Consider the following 26,684-nt stretch of genomic DNA (forward strand, 5'->3'; position numbering starts at 1 on the left):
CAAAATTTGCAGGGTAATAGTGAAAGTCTTTTGAAAAGTTGTAAAACTAAAATACTCCTACCCTGGAATTTTGTGACAAATGTGAAAAAGTAAGACACAACACCAGTTCAAACACGGTCAAAAACCTAAAAAACTAGAAAATTCTATCCCAGTACTAGGGGCAATCCCCCTAATGCTTGGTTCTGTACAGTTGGTCATTGTAACCTTGCCAAGTCCTTAAACTGGAATGCATGGAAGATGCTATTAAAAGTGTATAAAAAAATGTATACAAAACAGCTGTCCATGAGTGGTGATCTGGTTATTGCACCTCTTACCCCTTTGTTTAAAGGCTGTCTTGTACAGCGGGCAATTACTTTCAAGGGATCCATGTATAAAGTGGATATAGAGGCAAAAGTGATCATTGTTGACCTTATTTGCATGTCCCTACCCAGAATCCCTTGTGGTTGTGGCAGCACCATGAGATTTCTGAGGGTCCAGACATTTCATGTTACCATACATTGCTTTTCGCAAGGCAATTAACTCTGCTCCACTGGGTCAAAAGTTTACATACAAACTGTGTCTATAAACAGTCTGGAAGATGCCAGAAATTGATGTAATATATTTTTAAGATCTTCTGACTGGTCAATTGTCATAATCAGGTGTTAATTGACACCTGTAGTTATATTTTATTCCAACATCAGCCATGTTTTCCAGGACATATTGGCGACCAGCCCATATAAAATTCTGCCCTGCAGTACGGGGGATGAACTGACTAATTGGTTTCCTTTCCATAGGTCTATGCACTGCAGGGCAGCATTTTATCTGGGCTGGTCAAAATCTGTAAAAATTATACGTGTCCTGGAAAACATGGCCGATGTGGACACCCTACTGTACAGGCAGGGCCTTTTTACCCTTGATACCATGGGGAAAATCCAAGCAGCTCAGCCAAGACCTCAGGAAAATAGTTTGTGGACTTCCACAAGTCTGGTTCCTCCTTAGGTGCAATTTACAAACAACAGCAGGTACCACGATCAACTGTACAAACAATTGTATCGAAACATAAAAAGCATGGGACCACATAGACGCTGCATCGTTCAGGAAGAAGGGGCAAATTTACTCCCAGTACTAAACGTACTTTGATTTGAAAGGTTCAACTGAACCCAAAGACAACAACAAATAAGCTGGTGAAGGGGTTGGAGGCATCAGGTACCAAAGCCATCATTAAGAGAGTCCTTTGAACTCTCTGGGTTTGACCAGGAGTCTCTGTGTGAAGCCCTTTTTCCCCAGGTTAGTTTATTTTTTCTTAAAGCATCTCCCTAACTGCCTCATGCCGTTAGCAGAGGGGCAGCTACACGGTACAGAAGAACAGTCTATAAATCATGAACAACTGGGACTGTTGGGAGATATGCATGAGAAAGATTCTAAAGTTGACATATGTACTTTATTATATTTTTTTACAATTCATTTTATATGAATTAAAATATTTGGTGATGGGAAAGCATTTACTACGCTAATTAATTATTTGGCTTTAGCATCTTTTCAGTCATGTAAATTTCACTATAATAGTGGAAGAGCTTCACTTTCAGTACATTCTCCTCCAGATAAGTGTAGGAGCAAATGACAAGCATCGTTTATACTGAATAACAAAGGCAACAATCTATAACATTAAACTCCTCAAATATTAAAAATGTGTAACCATATTTTTAACCTGCAGTATGAATTAGGAAAATAAATACCTTTTAAGACTGAAAATGTGCTTATCACCTTCACCAGATGATTGTTTTGTATCTTCTCTTTGATTAACAGAAGGGATAGCATTTGGAAAATAGCAGACTAATTATCTATTTAGATTGAAGGTTACACAAACAAAAGCTGGTCTCGTTACAGTATCTGACTCATGGACATATGATGCTGTCATGTTTTTTTTTTTTTTATTCAGCATCTCTATCTGGTACAACCAACGAATCAATGGGGGGGGGGAAAGAAAAATCTCACATTACCGAAACATTTTTATTAAGTAAAATAAAACATATTTTACATAGGTTGATTGATTTTAGTACTTTTTTTATGTAATCAAATGAGGCTATGTGGCAAGTGCCTAGTGGGCCAATGGTAGATAGTGTGGGCCACTTACGTTTAATGTACATTCTTAAAGTGCCAGTGATTTAAACCCCCAGTCTCGCCCCAAATTTACAAATATCACATGAGCACGTGTGATAGAGGGTGGGGTTAATCTACCTTATTGTAATCTCATTTTTATTAATATGTTATGTTTTTGAAATGAGATGCAATTCAAATATAAAGATTGAATGCTAACCCTTTTACTGCAGTTTTTCTGAAGTAATACTGCAGTTTTTTGGACATGAAAAAACTGCAATACTGCACTTTTTCTGCAGTATTACTGCACATTTACTGCAGTTTTACTGCATTTGTACTTCACTGTACTGCAGTTGTACTGCAGTTATTTTTGTACGGAAGTACAAATCCAATAAAGCTGCAGTAAATTGAAGTACAACTGTAGGTTTGCAATATAAAAAAAAAGTGCAGTAAATGTGCAGTAAAACTGCAGTACAGTGAAGTACAAATGCAGTAAAACTGCAGAAAATGTGCAGTAATACTGCAGTAAAAGTGCAGTATTGCAGTTTTTTCATGTCCAAAAAACTGCAGTAATTTTTTGTAAGGGAAATAATAATATACTGTTTTACACCCGAAAACATTTACTGTAGATGAATACGTATGATAGACAGATGAAAGTATGGAGACAAATGCACTTTATGGCTATTAATTTTTGGAAAGAATGCCTCAAAATAATAAAGAATTGCTGCTGGTTTTGGAACACAAATGTTGTTGCTTGACTGACTTTCATGTCAGGCTACATTTATGTCAAACATACCCCTTGTGCTTTGGTTAAGATGATGTGGGAATAGCAGTACACAAAATGAAGGTTCATGAAAGAGCATAAAAGGACATGAAACTGAACTGATGACTTATGTAAAATGAATAGATCTCTAGGCGCATCAACATAGAGACACGCTGGTCCCCAAATATCATACATTTAGTGTCCTGTAATCTTATTACTCATGTAATACCTTTAACAATGCATAAAATATCGGTGGAGAACCAGGGCTACCTTTAATACTGATTGGACCCTGGGCAAGTTCCTGCTTCCCCTGGGCAGTAGAAGAAAAGTTGCACTCACAGTGTGCGAGCAACACAGAGGTAAGCGGAGGGCCAATGCGGAAGTGGTCACAGGGGTCACCTGGGCCCCCTAGAGTGGCGGGCTCGTTAGCAGTGGTTACCACCATGGTTGTTGCAGGCTCAAAGAGGCAGCTGCTATGGGCCCCTCAGGAATGATGTGCCTGTGCAGAACTTTATTGCATTTTAATGATTTCTCAGCTTCTGTTTGCTTGGAACTAGTGTATTTGACTTGTGTCATGCAGTATTTGTATAAAATTTGGAATAATGCCAATTAAAGCAGGTATTTGTAATTGAATTTAAAAAAATAGTCTCCAAGAATAAACAGCACCGGGGTATGACATCATACCGTGGCCCTAATGCATAACTAGGATATTTAGAGCTACATTCCCAGCCAGTGCATAGCCATACCTGTGAACTACTACTACCGGGGGAGAGGCTTCATGTTGACTCGAGTGGAGCTAGCCATGTATGGGATGGGGCTGGCCACGCATAGGGTGGGATGAGCCTCAGACAACTTTTAATGAGAGGAAAAGAGGGAATAGAGAAGGCATAACCAAACAACAGTCCCTTACTAGGAGAAAGAATAAAAGCAGGACCAGAAGACTCTAGGTCAAACGTGGAGAATTTCCTGGTATGTGCACAAAAATGTATAAAAATCAGTTGACAAGATAACATGGGCCTTCCTACGTATATTTCTACAATTGATGATCAAGGTCAAAAGGCTATTTAGTAGTTCTTAGAATTAGTGCTAGTATTTGTAATAATACCCAAGTATGGAAGTAATAGACTGGATAATATTCACCCTTTTAATGTGCTTCCATGGAAATATATGATACAAATATTAAAATGGAAACTATTTACAAATATGTTACTATTTCTTTATAAACATCCACTGCCTAAAGCAGGCCATTAACTTCATTTCCATTGTACAGTTTTTGTACTGTGACAAGTGATGGCTTTGACTTCACAATGCCCTCTCGACTCCACTCTAACAATCATTCAGATATAAATCTTGATGGCAGACGGATTAGCATATATCATTACTAGGCACTATACTTTGCCTTGAGAATACTGAATTCAGATGCAGATATGTGAAGAAATCACATATTTGTTGCAAACAGAATTTAATGTGGCCGGCAAACAAACCAGATGTGCCGCACACAAGTAAAATATTTGATGTCCATACCTATACACACATACCCTTTCTGTTACATATACACAAACTATCCTTTATCCATACACACACTAACATCTGCCTCCTACTTTTGCATCAACTAAAAGCTCCCCAACCACAGTCAATAAATTTCTACCCATCGACAGCCCCCAAGTCACTCCTCAACAGTCTCCAAATTTCCATCAACCAAGTCAACCCTCCAAATCGCCTAATTCCTACCTTGGAGCTGTTTCTATTTTAAGCTACTAGCTTTCCCTTCAAAAACTACTAAAAGGAGTAAAGATTCAGTACCCTAATATTGTGATAACATACTTTCACCATTAGAGTAATGACCAGATCATGTCTCTGCTGTATTTACTGTGAGTAGCAAACTGCATTTAAATGTGTTTTACCATGTTGTGATTTGCTGTGCAATTTGCACTTTTCATTCAGCCTTTTTTTTTCCTGCAGTTTTCCAGCTGTTCTTGAACTAAAGCCCCATTTACCGTTAAGCAAGGCGATGGGAGAAAATCCGCATTAGCTGCCACAGAATCATGCACAAATGTGTTCGTTAGTAAAGTTTGTATTGCTTTATGAAATATTATTAAAGCGAAAATAGCTGCCATCAACATACCGATTAATGAGAAATGGTGAGATGACTGCACCAAGAAATAACATTAAAAATAAAGGAGAGAAACATTAGACAATCTCAATTTAACATTTTTTTTTATATTCCTACATATTTACAATCATGTTACTTGCTTTATAGGATTTACAAAACATAAATGTCCCCAGCATTAAAATGACGGTAGCTGCCCCACTGGTGAAACATCCAGGTCTGTAATCTATTGTAACACCAATCGTCATTCTGTATTTGTGATGTCAGTGTTACATACACAGAGAGACAACACAGTTTCTTGACATACATATAAATTGTAGAAACAAATTATATTATTTCACAAAACCATATGTACAGATTTCTACCAACAATATGCATCAGAAGAAAACTTGGATTGTACACAAGATGACCCTTCATTTACAAAGGTGTTTACTGTACATAAAATGCACAAACATGGTATGCAGATCTTTTCTGTGTTCTCCCATGTATCAATCTTATTAAAAAGTGCACGCCCATGCAAAGAAAATAACCATACCTTAACCTTTCCTCTTCTTTTTTCCTAAGGCTGAAGTCTCGCTGGACAACTTGAAGAACATGTTCAGCTTCATCCTCAGTCAGGCCAGAAAGATCTAGTTTCCTACCCATGTCTTGTGTTGTCCTGAATGCAAAAGCAATTAAGAGAACTGTAAATCACAAACAGATAGCTTTCGCCATCAGCTGTATATCTAGGGAAACGAAAAAACGTTTCTACTAATTATAGATGGTGATAAATAATTTATTTGAGGTAAAATGTACAATACGAGTCAGTAGTATTCAAAAATAGCTGGACTGCCAGTATTTTGTCTTCTGATTTACAGGAAAATATAATACACACAATATTAATATCAAACAATTGTAATACTGCTATCTTCTCCTATCAAGTGATAATGACAATCCTCAGTATCTCTACAGTCCTTCTTCAAGGACACCATCCGGTTAACCTGCCCTGTACCCAACATATAACTAGATGTTATTATCAGTTCAAGAAAGCTGAACAGGCTCTTTAAAACACTCCTGAGAATTCAAAATGCGTGAGTCAACTGTGCATATTTAATATTTTTGGTAATGTACCAGTAAGAGGCATTTTACAGCCGACTGGGGAACTATGTTGTTAAACCCAGCTAAACCATTCAGAAGTATTTTCCAAATGGGTCAATCACCTACAACTAAATGTTCCTGCTATTTGGACTCAGCTTGTCTACCATGAAGCTGACCTTGTCACCCTGATTGCTCTGTTTGTGAGTTTTTAAATCTACTTTGTGCTATACCTCCCCAGTTCTCATTTCAGTAAAAAAGGCTGAATAGTAAAGAATAACATAATGCATATCACCCTGCCACCTCTTAAACCAAAACGTTGCTCTAATCTTTTCCCACATAGAACAAACTCTACAAGCAGCTGTGGTGATGATTTAAGTCACATTAACCTCAGTCATTTAGTAATGTAATCACAGCAGAAAATGGGACGCAACTCTAGGCATAACATCTCCTGGGTATGTCCACACCACTTAATTTACCATTAAATATAGACGCATAGGAAATCTAGGTTTGTTTGAAACATTTGCTTGTTACATGTTTGTGACACAAAGTTACCTAAGTTAACCCTCTTGTTATCCTGACTATAGATTTGGAAACCATAAATGTATTAATTATTAAAATAAGTTGATGTCTAAAAAACCTGCCTAAATAACCTGATTTCCGATACAACTTAAGGATGCTTCTAAATGGTGCTGGACTGTTAGACTTTAAACTACTCTAAATTGTGGAAACAGGGTAGTGCATTTTCTCCAAAACCAGAAAAACATTGATGTTCTACACCTTAACTGGACATACGAATATTATTGTTGTTTGAACACTTGTTTTCATTTCTCTTATCTGTTGTCTACACAGGTTCCAACTTAATCATGCAGGGTCCTGATTTATGTTTCCTGTTACCTGCTGTGTGTTCACAGTATAATATCCTTTTGGTGTTTGGGGGCAAGGATGGCACAGTCAGGCTGTTTGGGGGCAAGAATGGCACAGACACACTGGGGACAAAGATGGCACAGACAAGCGATTTGGAGGCTAATATGGCACTGATAAGCAGTTTGGGGCAAAGGCTGCACTCACACTGTTTGGGCAAAGGCAGCACTGAGGAAATCAGGGGCCCTGTGGTTCCTAGTTACACCCTCTTTACATGAATACACACAGATTATTAAACACATACACAGATGCTCTCCCACACACACAGTTCATTCCCATCGTTTGTCACTGTTACCACATACAACCGGGCTGGTGGTTGGACTCTATAAATGCTGCTATAGTGCAAATGAGTACAAGGGTCAGTACTAGTTTCTAACTGGTAAAAATGAATAAACATCTGTTCTCTGTGCTAATGCAGTAAAATGATTCCACAATGTGGTTGTGAATGGCTCGATCTAAAACACAAACGAAGGGAGGTCATGTTGCATAATGTATAAGTGGCTCTTTAGTCATTGGTATATATGTGGCATTGGATGTGATGTAGCCGAAGGATGTATAATGAGCATGGCAATTGTATTTTGCATTATGATTGCTTGACTCTACATCATCAGTAACATTACTTTCATTTTTCTTCATCGAGATGACTTAATTTAAAAAAGGATTTCTCATCATGTCACTGTTTTGTATAGTACAATTTGCATTGAAAAGGATATATATATATATTGTAATAAATGCAGTGCACCATGGTTTACTAAGGGATCTGACCTACAAATTAGTAAATAAGTGGAACATACTACTTATGCGCCTGATCGGTATCTCCTATTTACCTTTAATGCTGCTGCAAAAATGGTAAAGCCCAGTGTTTAAAAAAAGTCACCATTGTTAATTTATATCAGATGTGGTCAGTGTTTTGCTATACATAATTTTTCTTACATAGGATGGAGGAGGATTATGTGCAAGAAGATCTGTCATTTTATTTTTTCACCAAAACATAAAAATATTCGACTCTCGCAAGTTAAGACTTTGAGCCTAAAATGTTTTTATTTTGTCTCATATGACTATAGACTACATGTAAGCATGACCTGGATAAATATGACATGATTAAAGAATTATATCTGAACATACACAGCAGGGCCCTTAAGATCCATGTACAAAAAACACTCAGCATGTAATTGTAAAGATTATTTTTTTTAAATACATACTGGAGCAATAAAAAATAGACTCCCCTGCATTTTACTGCAAACAAATCGGCACAGAAATGATTGTTACTGGAGTTAGAAATTAGACGTTGGTCTCATTTAACTCCTTTCTAGCTGCCTCTGCTTAAAGCAGGGAGCATACCACAATATGCTTCTTGCACATTCTAGACCAGGGGTATCCAACCTGCGGCCCTCCAGCTGCTGCAGGACTACATCTCCCATAATGCTCTTTCAGCTAAGGGGCTGGCTGAGGAGTATGGGAGATGTAGTCCTGCAGCAGCTGGAGGGCCGCAGGTTGGACACCCGTGTTCTAGACAATCGGAATGTAATAGGAGTAGAAGCAGTCAATCATGGGAATGCTATGTCAAGACATGTTCTACTGAACAGGTGCAATAAGTTTACATAATAATACATTATGGCATCATTAGAGGTAGCCAGGGCAAAATTAAATGAAACAGGAATATAATTTTATAATTATAATAATTAAATAAAATAATTTGTGATCTACATGCAGTAAATACTCTGAAGACCATACAAAATGCGTTCCAATATGCATTACAAAATAAATTGCAGCTTTTCAACATTGTACTATAGATACAGGGGCATACCTAGAGTATTTGGCACCCAGGGTAGATCCTGTACGTGGCACTCCCCCACTTTAAAATGTAAAGACTCCCACAAAAAAATAATGTTGGCAATAATATTTATTTCACAAATTCGTAAACTGCATGTCAACTGGAAAAAAATCTTAAAAAATAAATTAACTTAGAAATAAATTAAATACGTTTAAATAAATGACATTTACTGAAAAGATATGGTCCAACATAACTATATCCTGAGCCACACATTGATGGTGGTACAGCCTAAAGCCCATCACTAAAAACTAAGGCAGACATGGTAGGCCTCTGCCCCTAAAACAGCCTATCGATGCCACCCCTGCCCCTGAAACAGCCAATCTGTGCCACCTCTGTCACTTTAGCAGTCTGCTTGTGCCACTTCTGCCCCCTAAACCGCCTGCCTGTGCCACCTCTGCCCCTGAACAGCCTGCCTGTGCCAACTCTACCCCTGAACAGCCTGCCTGTGCCAGCTCTGCCACCCCAAACAGCCTACCTGTGCCACATCTGCCCCCTTTACAGCATGCCTGTGCCAGCTCTGCCCCCAAAACAGCCTGCCTGTGCCACCTCTGCTGCCCCATAAATGGACTGCCTGTCCCATTTAGAAAACAATGAATGTGCACAATACAAAAATCCTTATTCATTTGTTCGTTGCTGTGGCCGCCATTTTAACTACACTAAGAAGAGGAGATCACCCCATTTTAATTCAATTACTTCTACAAGTTTATTTCTTGTTTTTATTGCAACATGAACGGATGAATGGGATTTCCAAAAACAAAACTGTTGAGTGACGTTAGTCCGAACAGAAGACATAGACACACAAATTTGTTGAACATGAAGAAATTCTTTCCCACCTAAAACGGTAGTTTATGTAGTCTTTTACATAAGCTGTACTTCAAAAAGATGCCCCACGGAAAAAAAGTTTTTCTCCTTGTGGATAACATATAGTGTTGTATACAGTAAAACAGATTAGCATAATAGTGCCTAGGTGAGCAATCATGACTGACCCACTGTATGATAAGGCAGTATGACAAGGAGTGTTTGTTTAGTAGACAACTAGAACACAAATGGCTAATATGAAGCCGAATAAAAGCATTCTATTAAGCAAAACAAACATAAAAAAGAAATCACAATAACCATATTTTAATCTGATATCAGTAATGAAAAACGGTGGGAGTTTCACAATTACGTTGTTCCTAGAGAGATATGTTTGTAATACTCTGCACTAACATTGACAATTTGAGTTTATCTATGTTAATGAACAAAAATGTAATTTCATTCTGTGCAATTCTATCCTGGGCATTTTGCCTAGAATAAAGTAATATCATACAATATGGGGGGGGTTGTCAAATGGCACCCCTTGCTGTACCAAAAAAATAACTGCAGTAATTAAAGAAACATAAATAAATAAAAAAGGCTAGTTTAGTAATGTTTTAAACAAGGACATATATTTAAACATCATAGTCATTCAAGCATACTGGAAATAATTAGGTTGAAGGGTTGAATTGAAGGAAAGGGAAGATGTCACATTTTTGAACCAATATTCTTCTTAGTCTGAAACCTTCTCAAACCTGTGTGTCCTGTGTCAGAATTTATTGGAATTTGTCTGCAAATGAAACATGTGATTGGAGTGGGTTAGTTGGTGGAAATACGTTTTCCTGCTTACAAATATGAATATATAAAATAACCATTTCTGTTTCTGAATATTGAAATCATGATTTGTGGTTGACATTTCGCAAATACTTCCTCCCACGTATTTGGGGAGGGACAGTCTAGATTTTTGGGCACAGTCACACATAGCTCATGGGTTGATTAAGGAGATACTCTGATTTCCACTAACTGACCAAGATCAATAATCAATGAAGGTCTGTGCTGTTGTAGCACAGACTTACACTGCAGCTCCCACATGGCCACCTCACGATGCACTGAAACCCAGGAATTCCACATGGTAGGCTACCTGGAGCTCTCCCACAGGAGTGGTTTTGATGGGAAGGGGGTGGGCTAGGCATGCAAGTGGGTGGGACTAGTCCCAGATAGACATTGGTTTGAAGTGAGAGTGGGCGTGACTAAAGGAGAAGATCAAGGAGATTGACCCGGAGACCTGGGGAAGCAGCTCATTTCTTCCTCTGACCCTGCTGAACCCCAACTCTAGCCACAAATGCCCCAAAAAGGTATCCCGATTTGGACACTCAAAACGTTGGAAGTTATACTTATGCACCTGTGATTTCTAGTAGCATTGTCATTGATACCACAGACTGGATGGGCCTAATGGTTCTTATCTGTCTATGTTTCTATGATTTACTTGTACATTATTCAAATTTTAAACGAAGAAACATTATGTATATACAAAATCAACTACAGTATTATTTATTTGTTATTCAAATCACTGATATTTGACAGTTTTATTTTGTTTCTTTCCTTTCAGCTTGAAGATGATAGGCAGTCACACGTAATGTTATCATAACCGTGCCTTTACAACCTACGGCCTTTCTCAAGTTTCTAAATACAGGGTGATGATTACTTTACCCTAGGGCAAAACACAACCATTTCTAATGTGTGTCACAGTAATTAGCTACTAAGGTGTGTGAGGAATTGAAAAGGTTGCACAAAAAGACAACTGAGATCACCAAATAACCTAAAAACGAATGAACCAAGAGATATGTTCAATGTAAAAATGAAAGGTTGTACACAAAATTTCTGTCAGAAAACTTGGTTTCAGACCTTGTGTACGAAACTAAAACTCAATTATACATTCTATTTCTATGTGACAGAAACAATGGTTGACCTAACCTGGTGTAAGTGCACATAGAACTAGAAAGAACCCTTTCCAACATATAATCAAACACTGCTCATGTCAGAGAATAATTTAGATTGTTAATGGGTTATTCTAGGATGCAACACTGTTGAACCATGAAAAATGTCACTACACTACAATAAGTTTTCTCATTTTCACTAAAACAACTGCAAGACTTCGCTATTGAGGCCCGAAAAATCCACGGACTATCTGCTGTGCATGTAGACACTGCATCGGAGAAGCAGACTTAAAGGCGACTCGGCTCTGATGACATGGAGAGGATATTGAAAGCATGAGAACCTCTTAGCTTGCATCTTCATAAATCAACAAGAGATATGCAGCGATATTTTCTAAACTGCATCTTCATCATCGTTTTCTAACCTTCTGGTTTACTGTGTTAAGTAATATAATAAGTCATAATATTAACTGCAGTAATTCTTGTTTATGGTTAACAGTATCAATATATTGGTAAACATTTTCTGGGCTAACTAAATATTTAGATACAATATTTACAGTATTTAACAATATTTATTCACAACATATGCAAAAACCTCATTCCCTTCGGATTGCTTTTTCAGACTGAAGAAGACAAAGCTTGGGGACCTTTCCTTTCGTCAATCAAACATCCAGTGTATGCGGATGACTCTGCCACAATGTCATGCCAAGCCACAATTAAATGTTTAATTACAGATAAACTCATGACAAGCAGATGTCTATGCCATCACAAGGTGAGCAGCACACTTTGCTGCTCTATAAGTTACATGGGGGCTACTGGGTTACTAGATGCATTCATACATGCATTTATAGCAGCTTTCTCCTCAATGACATAATCAGCAATGGCTTGTCTATGCTATCGGTATGGATACTTGCTGGTCTGCTTAAGCGAAGATAGTACAGGGTGTTTCTATTAGGGAGATTGTAATATAATTCACAAAAACACAAAATCGCCAAAAACACAAAGCCAGAGCATGATCCAGAACCAAGCTGGAAGGAAAACACTGCTATAACGCTTCACCAATCACAGAGTCCTAGCGCATGTCCAAAAAGGGAGCTAATGCAGTCTTAGCTTGAGTGTGGGCTTGGTAACTCTGTGTCTGTGCCAGCCTCAGCTTATAACATGACATTTTTAGAGCACCTGTGGTAGTGATCTTATCTCTAACGAGACTAAAAAGGCTAGAACAGCCCTTTTAAGCATCTAGATATGATCATCTCATATCATAAACTCCCTATTTAAAATAACCTTTGCTCATAATAAATATTATTTAAATAACAAAACTAATCAGAAAGGAAACGGTAGATATTTTTAATATGTGGAAGAATTCTTGGAAATGGAAACGGATTTGTAGTAACAGCGAGAAAGACACAAGGCTATACAAATTGGGTTTTCTCATCTCCATGACGACATTCACAATGCCGTACAACTTCTATAGTTAGAAAACACTCCTTACTATATCACACACAATAATGACAGTTCACGTGTGAATGTCTACCAAGCCTCATGACACGCAGGGCTGCAATTTTGCAACTTACGGCACAATGTAATAAACAGCACTTTATCGCAGCAGTTATGTCCTTTAATTTAATGTAAAATACTATAAATTATAAACGGGATGTTCCTGTAGAGGCATCAGCAGCATTCTCTCATTCCAGGACACTTAATGGTCCCAGGAGACTGCCCCAGGCCAAGGGCAGTTTGATCAGGTGAAACCCAAACTTGTGGTCACCTTAACATAGGGGAGAGTTCATTCCTTTTTAAAAAGAAAAAACAAATCTAGTATAGCAAACAATCAGAAACTAATATTTTTAGGCAATGACTGTGAATATTAAATTTAGACTTTTCTAGCATTGCTATTCGTGAACAAAAAATGTATGTCTTGGTCGTGCTTAATAAGCCACCTGTATTAATAAAACAACAACCTGAGGTGGCGATTAAAAACCTCCATAAACGGCAGGTCATGAGGGCCAGCTGTCTGCCTTGAGACATGTTCTTGCACCTGGCTAGTCTGAGCTCTTACTGAGTTTTATTATACTGCATCAATAATTTAGCAGAGAATATGGAGCATAAAACCTTAATCTTAAAACTATATGGGCATTCATAAAACACATTGAGCATCACTAATCTATACGGTAAATAAACTTGTCTATGAAGAAGGGAGAATAAGCCATTCAGATCAAATGCCCCTGCGGACTCTTAAAGGGACATTAAGTCAAATACTACATTAACTTTAAAACACATGCCAGCTCTATTATGTATCTAATGCATATGATGGCTGAATGTTTCCTCATAATTAATATTTTCCTCCAAATGCATAGAGGAATTCAACAGGAGATTTTCTCTATGTTTGTTTTTCTTCATAGTCTCCCAGATATCTGACTTGCCTTAGATGTGTTCCATCGAACTCATCACCCATCATCCAGACAGCCAGCTCCAGCTTGCGCAAGTTTTTCAGCTAGTCTAACTGGACCAACATGAGTATGCACATTTGGTGCTCCTATTGAATTGAATGGGAGCACTTTCCTGCCATCAATTGGCTACTATAAGCACCCAAATATGCAATGAATCAGGCGAACAGAGGGGGCGCTAAACTGCAACAGATAAGCAATTTTTTAAACAGTCATAAATGCATATTAAAAGAACTTACTAAGTACTTTAATATACGCTCACATTTGACGAGTCTTTGCTTGGGGCTCTTTAACAAATGTAATCTCAGTGAAGATGCAACCATTTATTTTTATAAAGATGTATTTTTGTTAAGATGTATATATATATATATATACATACACACATGTATATTGTGGTCACAACTATGTAAAATTTTCTAAATTAAGCAAACACCAAATGTATTGTTGTTATCCATGAAACATCAGACACAATTCAATGACTGGCATTGGTGTGAATCACATACGAATTCCAGCTATTAACAATTTTTATTTAGATAAAATTTACAAAAAATATTTTTTTGATCCTTATTTCAAAATATTAAAATGTGCCATGCAATATAGTTATCTCTATTCAAACAATATGAATATGTTTAATAAAATGCTTTTCGTATACCCCCACAATTCATTCATAACTTGATTTTTTGTGTAACCAATTTCTAATAAGATCCCATTTTGTATTATCAGCGAAACATTGTTTCAATGAAAGCTATAATATTATTATATCGTCAAAAATCAAAATGTGACGGAAATGAGTGCCACATTTACAGTCTTTCTCGGCAATCGCAGTGTTTGATACATCACCTTTCGAGTGCCTTTGGGTGTAGAACCTCAAGGGTTAAACATCAGGTTAATTCTTTAAGTTGTGCATTGCTGCATGGAGACTTATTCAACGCTGAGATGTCCGCAGTGCATTGCAGCCTTTCACCAGCAATATTCCAATACTTTATATGTCAGATCTAGTATTAAGCTTATTTTTTGGGTCAGATAAATAATGCATCCAAATGGTTTACGGTTCCTTATAACTTCATACATGCAGCATCGGTGTAACTCCAGAAGAGCACTTTAGGCTCACACCCTATTCCCACTAGGGACCCTGCCCGCCAACACCCACCCACCAAGCACATAGTAGTGGGGACACAAGAAAAGATGGTACCTGTGTGCCAGCTGTAGCCTGCAAATCCAGCAATCAGACTGAAGGGCAGAATGCAGTTGGCAGCTCTGACACTGGTGAGCTGATGAGCTGGCACTGGGCTGCACACACTCCACAGATCCTTGAGACTGCAGCACACACACTCACCCTCACACTCACCCTCACTCCCTTGCAGGCTGCTAGATAGCAAGTGCCTTGCCGATCACAGCCGCTTTGCTACCTTCTCCAGGGTAGCGACTAGTCTAGTTCACATCTAGCATCCAGCACATTACATCAGAGGGCATGTGACTCGAGTGGTCACGTGACACAGCAGGCTGCAGAGAAAGCGGGGCGGCAAATTGAAACTATTGCAAGGATGGGGCGCATTTCGCTTTATTCATTGATATTGTTTTAACGAAAATAAGCCAGTTTAAGGATATTTTTTATATGGTTTGACCGATTTTACTGCATCACACGCTTGGGAACGGAGGAGAAAAGCACAGGTTTTATTTAGATTTCTTACGATGTATAGCTCACAATGCCATCCGTGTGTCTGTCTCCCTTTGTCTGACGCTGTCTTTTCATATCCCTGGCTGTCTCTCTACACCCCTAGCTTTGATTTTCTGTCTGCATGTCTAGCTTTGGCTGTCTATCTCTTCATTCCTGGCTGAGGCTCTCTACCCTCTCTGGCTGTATCTCTCTCCCTCCCCATCTCTTACTGACTGAATCCCCATCCCACTGGCTCTTACCGTCTCTGTGTCTCACATTATCTCTCGCCTTTTTTTTTTTTTTATCTCTGACTGGCTCTTAATTTTTCTCCCTGACTGTCTTTCTTACCCTCCCTGACATATTCATTCTCTTTCATACTCTCTCTCTCTCTGACTGTCTTTCCTACCCTCCCTGACATATTCATTCTCTCACTTTCTCATAACATAGTGTATGTATACGTGTGACCACATAAAGAAATAATAAAGACAAAATGAAATAATAATACCTATCTATACACACACACATCTCTCTTTGACATTACTGTTATTACAACTGCATCACAGTGACACCATTGTGTGTCCACAGGGAGCCTGTATTAGCCCAGGGATGCATTTTTCCCATCACTAGGAATCACAATGCCAGAAAACTTCATAAATCTGTGAGGTAATTATTATACAGAGATTATTCTATATAGCACAATAACGAGCATGTAGAAATTATTTTGCTGCCTTAAAAAAATAAAGAAAATAAAAACCTTAGGGGTTGTTTATCTCCTTAGGAACCAGGGCTATTTTACACTACAGGATCAGAGCATTTTTCATGATTTTGCCATTTCATTCTTCAACAGTTATTTACCTCTTTCTCATTTAATCTACCCGCACAAACTATAAGTAGGGATTTTTTTAAACTTTATTGATATAAGCAAGACATTCTTTTTATATATAAAATTTTTACAAAAATTACAGTATTCACAGTCTTACATCTATATAAATTATGTTGGCTGCTTAGGATCGTGTTTATATTCTCCTGTGCACCAGCATCTCCCAATGTTAAAAGCTTGTATTTCATCCTATTTTGGTTTTGATGGGCCCCATTCAAATGTATCAAGGCCATTGATGCACAGGGGTATAAACATGCTCTTGCACAGACAATCGCACATTTTTCAATCCAGTGCCATTGGGTAAAGGTGTATTTTTTGGTGAGGTTTGCAAGTTAGAACTATAACTTTTACTTTTAAGCAACATCGAAAACCCACCCCTGGATGCCAAAGCGAGAGTTTTTGCCTCTTGCAGGATGGCACCGCCCATTAAAAATAAACAAGTCTCTCCAGACCCTCTTGAGAACTCTAAGCTCCCCCTGCATGTTGAATACAGATACTGCATTGAACCATGCAAGTAAATGGAACCCAGCTTGCTAATCACACTGTGATTAAAAAAAAAAAATCAAAGCTCTCCCAAATAGCACATGTGGGCAGAATGTCAAAATTCCTATTTGAAAAATGTGCACCTTCCAAATGTGGCTTTTTAGCCCCAAACAGCCTGACAGACCCAGGAATGGGTGGTATCACTGTACTCAGGAGATGTTGCTGAGCACATATTGTGATGTTGTTTGGCAGTAACACAAGTCAGAAAAAGTGTTTTTTTTTACAAACTGTTTTTTTGGTCATGCTAATGCGAGTTGGACTTTTGTCTAACTCATGTACATTCTCTGCTGGAAACTTGCATTTTATGCCAAATCGCAATCATATGCCCTTTTGTGAATAGGGGCTTCTGGTGAGGCTGAGGAAAGTAGGCAACTGTCTATATGTGTTACATAAAAATATATAACTTACAAGAACTTTAAGAGCTTCACAAAATGTTTTACTTTACTTTGATATTTAAAGCTATACAGGGACCAACAGTACAAACATGCATTTCAAATGGCTCATTAAACTAATATGGGCAAACTGATATTTATCCTGCACAGCCTAGCAATAAAATGGATAATTAGCCAAATACAGTCTATGAAAAGGTTATTTAAAGCCAGTCTATTGCTACCATTTACATTGACATTTAACGTTATTTCCATAATGCCAGACAAAAACCGAGTGATTAGCAGCTCATAATTAAAAGTTAGTTTACCTTCGATAAACATATCGAAGATAGATATTCCCAATCTTCCAATGTCAAGGTAACTCCATATATAAAACTCCTAACAATTAGTGCATAAGGTAAAATATATGGACATAACTTGCCTGAGCACTGACTCCCCCTTTGTTTCCTTACACAAAATAAACATGCATTTATGTTTCATAATTCATTGATTAACGAATCTAGCTAAAAAACTAAACATTTACTGATTTTAATTATGCATGCATTATACCTAGAATGGTTCCTAATATATTGTTAGGATGGGTATTTCAATTTTCTCCAAAATATTGTTTTTTGTGCATTGCTAATGAATGCTATATAACATGCTTTGAACACTTACCAAATGATTGCTACCTAACAAAGTATTTGTTATGTACACATTGCTAGTACCAAGTTGGACCCCCTTTTGCCTTTGGACTGCCTTCATTCTTTGTGGCATACTTTCTACAAGGTGCTGGGAACATTCCTCAGAGATTTTGGTCCATATGGACATGATGGCATCACACAGTTGCTTCAGATTTGTCGGGTGCACATCTAAGATGTGAATTTCCTGTTCTACCACATCCCAAAGGTGCTGTATTGGATTGAGAGCTGGTGACTGCAGAGACCATGTTTCATGTTCAAGAAACCAATTTGAAATAATGTGAGCTTTGTGACATGGTGCATTATCCTGCTAGAAGAAGCCATCAGAAGATGGGTACATTGTGGTCATAAAGGGATGGACATGATCAGATACAATACTCAGGTAGGCTGTCGTGTTTTAACGATGCTCAATTGGTACTAAGGGGCCCAAAGTGACCCCCACACCATTACACGACCACCAGCAGCCTGAACCATTGATACAAAGCAGGATGGATCCATGTTTTCATGTTGTTTACGTCAATGTCTGACCCTGCCATCTGAATGTCGCAGCTGGAATCGAGACTCATCAGACTGGACGATGGAAGACTGGAAGAACATTGCCCAATTTTGGTGAGCCTGTGCGAATTGTAGTCTCATCTTCCTGTTCTTAGCTGACAGGAGTAGCACCTGGTGTGTTGTGTGTTCAGAGATGGTATTCTGCATACCTTGGTTGTAACAAGTGGTTATTTGAGTTACTGTTGCCTTTCTGTCATCTTGAACCAGACTGCCCATTCTCCTCTGACATCAACAAGGCATTTTCATCCACACAACTGCCACTTACTGGATATTTACTCTTTTTTTGGAACATTCTCTGTAATTGAGATGGTTGTGCGTGAAAATCCCAGTAGATGAGCAGTTTCTGAAATACTCAGACCAGCCAGTCTGGCACCAGCAACCATGCCACGTTCAAAGTCACTTAAATCCCCTTTCTTCCCCATTCTGATGCTCGGTTTGAACTTCAGCGAGTTGTCTTGACCACGTCTACATGCTTAAATGCATTGAGTTGCTGCCATGAGATTGGCTGATTACCTATTTGTGTTAAGAAGCAATTGGACAGGTGTACCTAATGCGGCCTAAGTGGCCAGTGAGTGTATATGTTAAGAACTTTTCAACATGAGAACAGGTAACCCCCCTTTCCCTCACATGCAGCAAAATAAAAGAAGAAACCAACTAAAAGAAAACAAAAGATCTCCTCTAATCCTCCTACATGTATTGGTCAGGGAGAGCGATCACAAATGATCACAGGTTTGCACCTTAGCACCAATTCAAATGAAAAAGTGAAGTAACTGACATTATTTTTGCATCTTTTATAAAGGTCTTTAGGTAATATAGTTTAAATGCCATGTCATAAACCTATTATTTATCATTGTAGAAGAAGATATTCCACACAAAAAAAAATGGCATTGAAAAAAAACAGAAAAAAACTTTTTTCCCAATCTTTCCATTTTTTCCCCAGACCATCTCTAGTCAGACCTCACCTAGTGTATTGTGTAGCGTTCTGGAGACCCATCTCCACAAGGATATTGATGTTCTGTAAGGAGTTAGAGAGAGAGCTACTAAAATGTTGAATGATTTGCAGAACAAAAAATATCAGGAAAGACTAAGGGAACTGAATATGTATAGCTTGGAGGAAAGGAGAGAAAGTGGAGAAACATTAAAATACCATATTTCCTCGATTATAAGACAAGGTTTTTTCCAGAGCAAATGCTCGGAAAAATACCCCTCGTCTTATAATCGGGATCGTCTTATAATCAGACCTCATCTAGGTCTGACTATGAGACTAAGATCCAGATCCCCCGCAGCGATGCAGGGGACCTGGATCCTCCTGCCCCCACCCACAACTTACCAGTACTTCTGAGTCCCCGGTGCTTAGTCCGGGCAGCGTGTAGAGCTCTACGCGATTCGCATAGACAACTTCCGCTGCAGCCGGGAGGAGGTGCGGTTAGCAGCGTGGGTTGTCTGTGTCCATCGCGCAGACCTTCCCTGGCTGTCAGAGTTCCGTGATCTCAGAAGGTAAGTTTGGAGGAGGGAGTGTTAAATGAGGGGCGTAATGCATTTCTGGAGGCAGAGTGCTCTGTGAAATGCCTTTAAACCCCCTTAATGCCACTCTGCCTCCAGAAATGCCTTTTAACCCTCTATACGCCACTCTGTCTCCTGAAATGCCTTATACCTCCCTATATTCCACTTTGCCCCTCTGGGGGGGGCAGGTTAAAAAAAAAAAGGAAATAAAAACAAAATATTTTTCTCAATCATAGCTTTTATTAAAAAAAATTGTTCACATAGTTTACATGAATTAACATTTACTGGTAAAACTTTGTTCCTATAGGGTCATCTTATATTCAGGCTTTTTCTTTTTTCATAAATTAATATTCACATTTTAGGGGGTCGTCTTATAATCGAGGAAATACGGTACGTTACCAAAGTACAGGAAGAAAGTTAATGTTAATCCTGTTTAGATGGACCAAATGGTACTCATCTGCTTTCAAAATCTGTATTTCTATGTGTGGAACCTATTGAAGTCAATGGATGATGTAATACAGGCTGGGGGTCCTTAGTGCACAGGGGTATATAAATCATGTGCTGCACCTGCAGTTGGCCCTGACCCTTCATGTGGCAAGGTGCAGCATATGATTTATATACCCCTGTGTACTAATAACCCCCAGCCTGTATTATTATTATTATTTATTGTTTTATATATCGCCATCAAATTCCGTAGCGTATTACATCATCCACTGACTTCAATGGGTTCCACTCATGGCACTCAGTCTCCTGGTCATGGGAGTGGTGTTTAGGTATGCCCATTTCCCGCCCTATCCCCCTCCCAAACCATACAAATGTAAGATGTTTGGGATTAGCCCTGTCTTCATATTCTAGCTCCGCCCCTGACATATCTAACCCCCTCAAGAAATCCCCCCAAACCAAAGAGGAAGGGCTCTGGGTTGCCGGAGCCTGGTTGTTCCTAGTTTTGTACTGTACCAACCAATTCAAACTCCAGAAAAGTATAGCAAAATGAACCAATCATTTTGTCCATATTTCTTACCTCTTTCTATAAATCGTAACCTCCTCTTAAACCTTTTTTTATTTGACATTCACTATATAGCCATTCCCTATTTCACCCCTTTCATTAAAGGAAAAATGAATCAGCATTTTCTACAGCCCTTCACTATTTACATGGTAAAACAGCTTCAAGGCAACAGACTGCATTACTGTTTACTCATTATCATTGATCGTGCAGAAAATTGATTTTTCAGGTGTTTTTTCGAAATTATCTGCTACTATCTTCCTTAGATATTCTTTGGAACCCATCTCAACACCAGAATGGAACCATTAACGTTTCATAGCTTGATGTAAACTCATTTCATTAAGATGGCAAAATGTTTTCTCATTTACACTTCCAGGGACATTATACATTGGGATTTTTGGATTAAATGATAAAAAAAAAAATACTGTAGCGTATATAGTAGTGCCAAAATCAAAACATGTCTGTTGGTTACAGTGTATAAGCGTTATAAGCTTTATGAAAAATCACATTCACTAACTTCATTTTTATCAAGAAAACAGCCATGGATTATTGGAAATATTACCAGTTAATAAAATAATATAAATATTACTGTTACTGAAAATAAACAACACACAAAATCAAACTATGTATAATTATTGTAGGAATGCATATTTCCTCATTATTCAGTACTGCATTTCAATAATTTCAAAGTATTCTATATACCAGAATGTCCATGAGGTTAGTGGACGTTTTATGGAAATTGAATTAATATATTTGTGTAGCACATGTGACTATTCAATATATAGCTTATGGGTCTTATATATTAAAAAATGGTTATACTGGTAGAAATGTGGGTTTATGGCCATAGGTACTAACAGAACAGACAGCAGGATCATTTAACTGGTTGCTATGGTGATAACATCACTTTTCAAGTGTCTGTTTTACCAAAGCAATATTGAAGCCTCTTGGATAACCGCTGACTGCAGCTTTTCTTTGGCAGTGGCTTTTTCTATTCTTGGCAAATAGGTGTGTATCGCTGCCCTCTTCACTGTCATTGATTTTCCCATTCTCCATTCCCTTCTTACCATGGTCTTTTTTAAAAACCCTGCCTAGCTGCCACAAAGGTCCTTTTACCTTGTATGTAATATTCAGAGATGGTAAAAATAAAGCGATGGAGGAAAGGAACAAGTTGCTGCAAGGAAGAGCCACCAGGCTGACTATATTAGATAAAGGGTCAATACTAATGGCGTAGAGTCATGGTTACCATCTTACAATGACTAATAAGAAAAATGTGCTGTTAAAAAAAAAAAAAAAAACTTGAAAAGAATTGATGCTGTTTTGAAGGCAAAGGGTGGTTACTCCAAATATTGATTTGATTTAGATTTTTCTTCCGTTTACTCACAAAATAAACTATTAACATGTCTATTTTTCAAAATATCCCTTCTTTACAGCAGTTTTAACACCTGCATAAAACTTGCACAGTACTGTTATTAAAACTACGCTTTTTATTCTAGATCAACATCTCTAGCTTCTAACAGGCTTCTTGGATTTGTATATGTACCAGAGTAGATATTTTAATTAATGAATTATAAAAGGACGCATCTATTTTTCAAATACATTCAGTTATAGTTATATTCCATTGATTTTATATTTATATTGATGACGAATGGGAGAATCAGTAACAGAATGAAAGTGTCAGCAAGGTGCATATTACAAAAAAAGAGGGAAATCAAACAACATTAGTGAGGAGAACACATTCTTTCTGGAATCTGCACATCACATGCTGAAGGAATTCTTGAACAAATTACAAAGGATTCCAGACTTGTTTAATTCACTTAGTAAGGTCACATTACTTATACTTCATGTGATGTAATTGTACTAGGATTGTGCAAGGATTTGCAGTCATATGTTCAAAGATTTATTCTCAATCCATTATAAAACACACAGTGGCATGTTACATTAGAAGATATGCTAGAAGACTTGGTAGAAGAAAACTTGGCCACAGGACTATATCTTTAGTCCTAGATTCTACATTGCAACTATATATACAGGGCCGGCCCTATAATGGGGCAGACTGGGGCAATTGCCCCAGGCGGCACTTTAGAAGGGGCGGCACTTTGCCGCCCCAAGCGCTTTTTTTTTTTTTATTTTTTATTTTTGAAGCGGAGGAGAGAGAGAGGGGCACCGAGTGGTTTTCGCTTACCCGCTCGGCGCCCCTCTCTCTCTCCTCTGCGGCGAGTCTCCCTGTTCGGTCCCGGTGCCGGCTTGTAATGCAGAGCGCCGGAAGTGACGTCAATTTCCGGCGCTCAGCATTACAAGCCGGCACCGTGGCAGAGCAGGGAGACTCGCCGCAGGACTCTTTAAAGGTAAGCACCGGGGGGGGCGTCGGTGAAGTTTAAAATGCCTCCCCCCCCCGGCGTCGGCGGGGGGGCGGCATTTTAAACTTCGCCCCAGGCGGCGTTAAGTCTTCGGCCGGCCCTGTATATATATAATATATATATATATATATATATATTTATATATATATATAGTATAGTATATAGGGTGATTTGGGAGATCATAGATCTGCCTTGTAACTGGCCCATTTTGCACTGGGACACTGTGGAACTTGTTTATCCAGATAGAGCAACCTGTCCCCCAGTTTTGTACCAGGTGGACTGCGGTCCCTTGGTCCTGCTGCTTTAAGTCTAAGTTGGCCCAGGCCAGGTTAAATCACTGTATACACTGCGCAAGGAGGAGCACAATCCTATGCTGATCACATAGTAAATGAATGGTCCCGGTGTGACGGGAATTACCGTGGGCTGGAAACACGGGAGCCATGCTTACAGTTGGGATGTGTGGGGATGACCAGCTGAGACTGAGGACATATGGTGTAGGCTTGAGTTTAGATGGCAGATTCACAGGGGAAGCTCCTTTCTCAGATTCCCAGTCCCCCTCTTGTGTATAAGTCACCCTATTTGTATTGGCACAGAGTAGCAGGTAAACACAGTCTGGCCTACCCAATCCAGACTTCTAAAGACTAACCCGCTATGAGCGCTTGATGCCCCTGACCGGGACAAACTCAGTAACTCTGTGGAACTGCCGACCAGATAGGCACTTAAAAGAGGTGCTTCTCTGGGCCCAATACCCAATTAGGACAATATTTGGACAAGAGACAGTGGGAACCCCGAGCTATCCATAGATGCCCCGGTTGTGAGAATAACCCTTAAGGGGAACCAACGACACCGCGATTAATGCTCCCCAGACAGGATATCCACAGGGGGTCCCAGAGTTAGGCACTAATGGCTAATTGAATTATACAATTGTATACTATCCTGAGTTAATGGGAGAACCAGATGGGGAACAGTGTTTAACCCCTTAATGACAATACTGTTTCTTACTCGTAGTATATTGTGGGACAATGGCTCTTTTAACATGTTTCAGTGTGGCTGTTTAGCTGTGATTTTCTTCTTTCTCATTTCGTGCTCCCACACATATTATATATTGTTTTTTTTCAAGACAAACAGGGCTTTCTTTAGATACCATTATTTTTATCATATCATCTAATTTACTATAAAAAAATGATAAAATATGGTGATTTTTTGTTCAAAAATTACTTTTTCTCACTTTTTAAACAAAACACTTTTACTCATCTGCAAAAACGAATGAAAAAACCCGGTAAATAGACTACTATTTGTTCTCAGTTTAGAAATACCCAATGTTTTTATGTTTTTTTTTTTGCTTTTTTTCTGCATGTTATGGGGCAATAAGTACCAGTAGTGTTTTGCTATTTCAAAACCATTTTCCCCAAAGCTGGTCATTCTGCCCCATGTGCTATTTCGGGTATCTTAGAAGCCGGCCAATGCAATTTACGCCATCAAACCATATATTTTTAAAAACTAGACACCCCAAGGTATATTAGATGCTGGTATTAGATGTGGTCCATACCTTAATTCCCATTTTTAACATCTTATTTCTCAGGATTTAGCAGAGATTATCATACAGTTACCAAAGAAATAATTTCATATACATGGTAAGGTCCCTCTATTCGTAATGACTAATTGAGGGTATAATAAAATTACGGGACTTGAGAATTGTAAACCAAACTCTGTTTTTTGAGTATATATATAATACAAACAATAATTAACTTGAATCCAAAAAGCAGAGTTCATAAGTATAATGCTTGCCAATAAAGATAATAATTTGCAACATACCCCTGAGATACAGTCTCTCAGGAAACTCTGTACTCCGCCCCCCAAAAACTCGCAATCTCGCTATCTCGTGACACATAACATGTAAGTTTTATAAAAACAAAGCAGAAAGCTCAAACGTAGACAGTTGACCATCGTACGTTATGACTGCCTGATCTACTAGTATACTTACAATATTATAAATGAAAGTGTGAGTACACTAAATCTTAATAGATAATTATATATTGCATTAATCTTATCATAAGCCATTACATTATTCATGAAGAAATTAAAAGGTAAATATTTTATCATAAGCCTATAACACTGGTATTTTAATCCTTTCCATGCACTAATTTTACCACCAGCCTTTGTCAAACTTTATGGTAGTAATTGTATTTTTTTCACACACATTGTACTTCAGGTATAAATTTACCGCTCCTGGTATATGTCCGTGTCAAACAACACTAATATGTGTTCAGTAACATCTCCTGAGCGCAGTGATACCCCACATGCATGGGTTTGTTTGGGTTATTTGGGAGGTAAAAGGCCATCTTTGTGAGGTGTGTATTTTTGCCATTTAGACATCTGGTCCTACTGCCCCCATGTCCCATATCTGGGACATCTTTGAAGCCGGCCAATTCAATTTGCCCCATCAAATCATACATTTTTGAGGCCACCAGTGTGTACACAGTACCCCGTAGGCTAACAAGCTGACCAGCTGCCTCTGCTTACCTGAGTTTAACCCTTCTTACTCTGGAGCACCCAGCCCTAATCATTGCAACCAGCTCAGTCTTGTTTCCTGGACTGAGCCTGCCTATTTTATCCTGCTCTGCCCTTCAGCCAGGGCCTTTGCATTGGAGTGTAAGGGACCTTTTGCTCTACTCTGTACCTGACTTGGCGTGTTATACCGACTTCCCGTTTTGTCTTCCGTTCCTGGCATATCCGATTTGCAGCCGTCAGCCCTTCCAGTGGGCTTACCTGCCAACCACCCTTCCAAGTGGGCTTACCTGCCATCCGTCCTTCCAAGTGGGCTTACCTGCCTTCACCCCTGCCAAGTGGGCTTACCTGCCTTCAGCCCTGCCAAGTGGGCTTCCTACCTTGTGCCCTGCCCAGTGGGCTTCCTACCTTGTGTCCTGCCCAGTGAGCTTCCTACATTGTTCCCTGCCCAGTGGGCTTCCTGCCATACATCCGGTTTCTTGCTAAGAGACTGTTTAACCTGTATTTGCTTGCCCTGCCATAATATACAATACATAGCATTACCTGGAATTCTGCCTGTGGTGTATTCCTTTGTGCCTGTCTGTCTTATCCTTTGTTTACCATGCATCACCGTGTGCAGACAGAACCCCAGGTATCACCTGCAATGAGGCTT

General features: G+C 38.8%; 1 protein-coding gene across 2 annotated transcripts in view; it reads right to left on the reverse strand.

The window, feature by feature from the left end:
* MYRIP (myosin VIIA and Rab interacting protein) overlaps positions 1-15,426 on the reverse strand; it is a 173,916-nt gene extending 158,490 nt beyond the window's left edge. For both annotated transcript variants that reach the window (XM_053465992.1, XM_053465990.1), the window contains exons 1-2: positions 15,150-15,426; positions 5,485-5,607 (exon numbers count right to left, since the gene is read on the reverse strand). In XM_053465992.1, the coding sequence (XP_053321967.1) occupies positions 5,485-5,594 (110 nt within the window). In that variant the 5' untranslated portion in view covers positions 5,595-5,607; positions 15,150-15,426. The remainder of the gene's footprint in view (positions 1-5,484; positions 5,608-15,149) is intronic.
* Positions 15,427-26,684: the final 11,258 nt, after the last annotated feature.

The sequence above is a fragment of the Spea bombifrons genome, chromosome 5 (assembly GCF_027358695.1).
Source record: "Spea bombifrons isolate aSpeBom1 chromosome 5, aSpeBom1.2.pri, whole genome shotgun sequence".
Classification (NCBI taxonomy): domain Eukaryota; kingdom Metazoa; phylum Chordata; class Amphibia; order Anura; family Pelobatidae; genus Spea; species Spea bombifrons.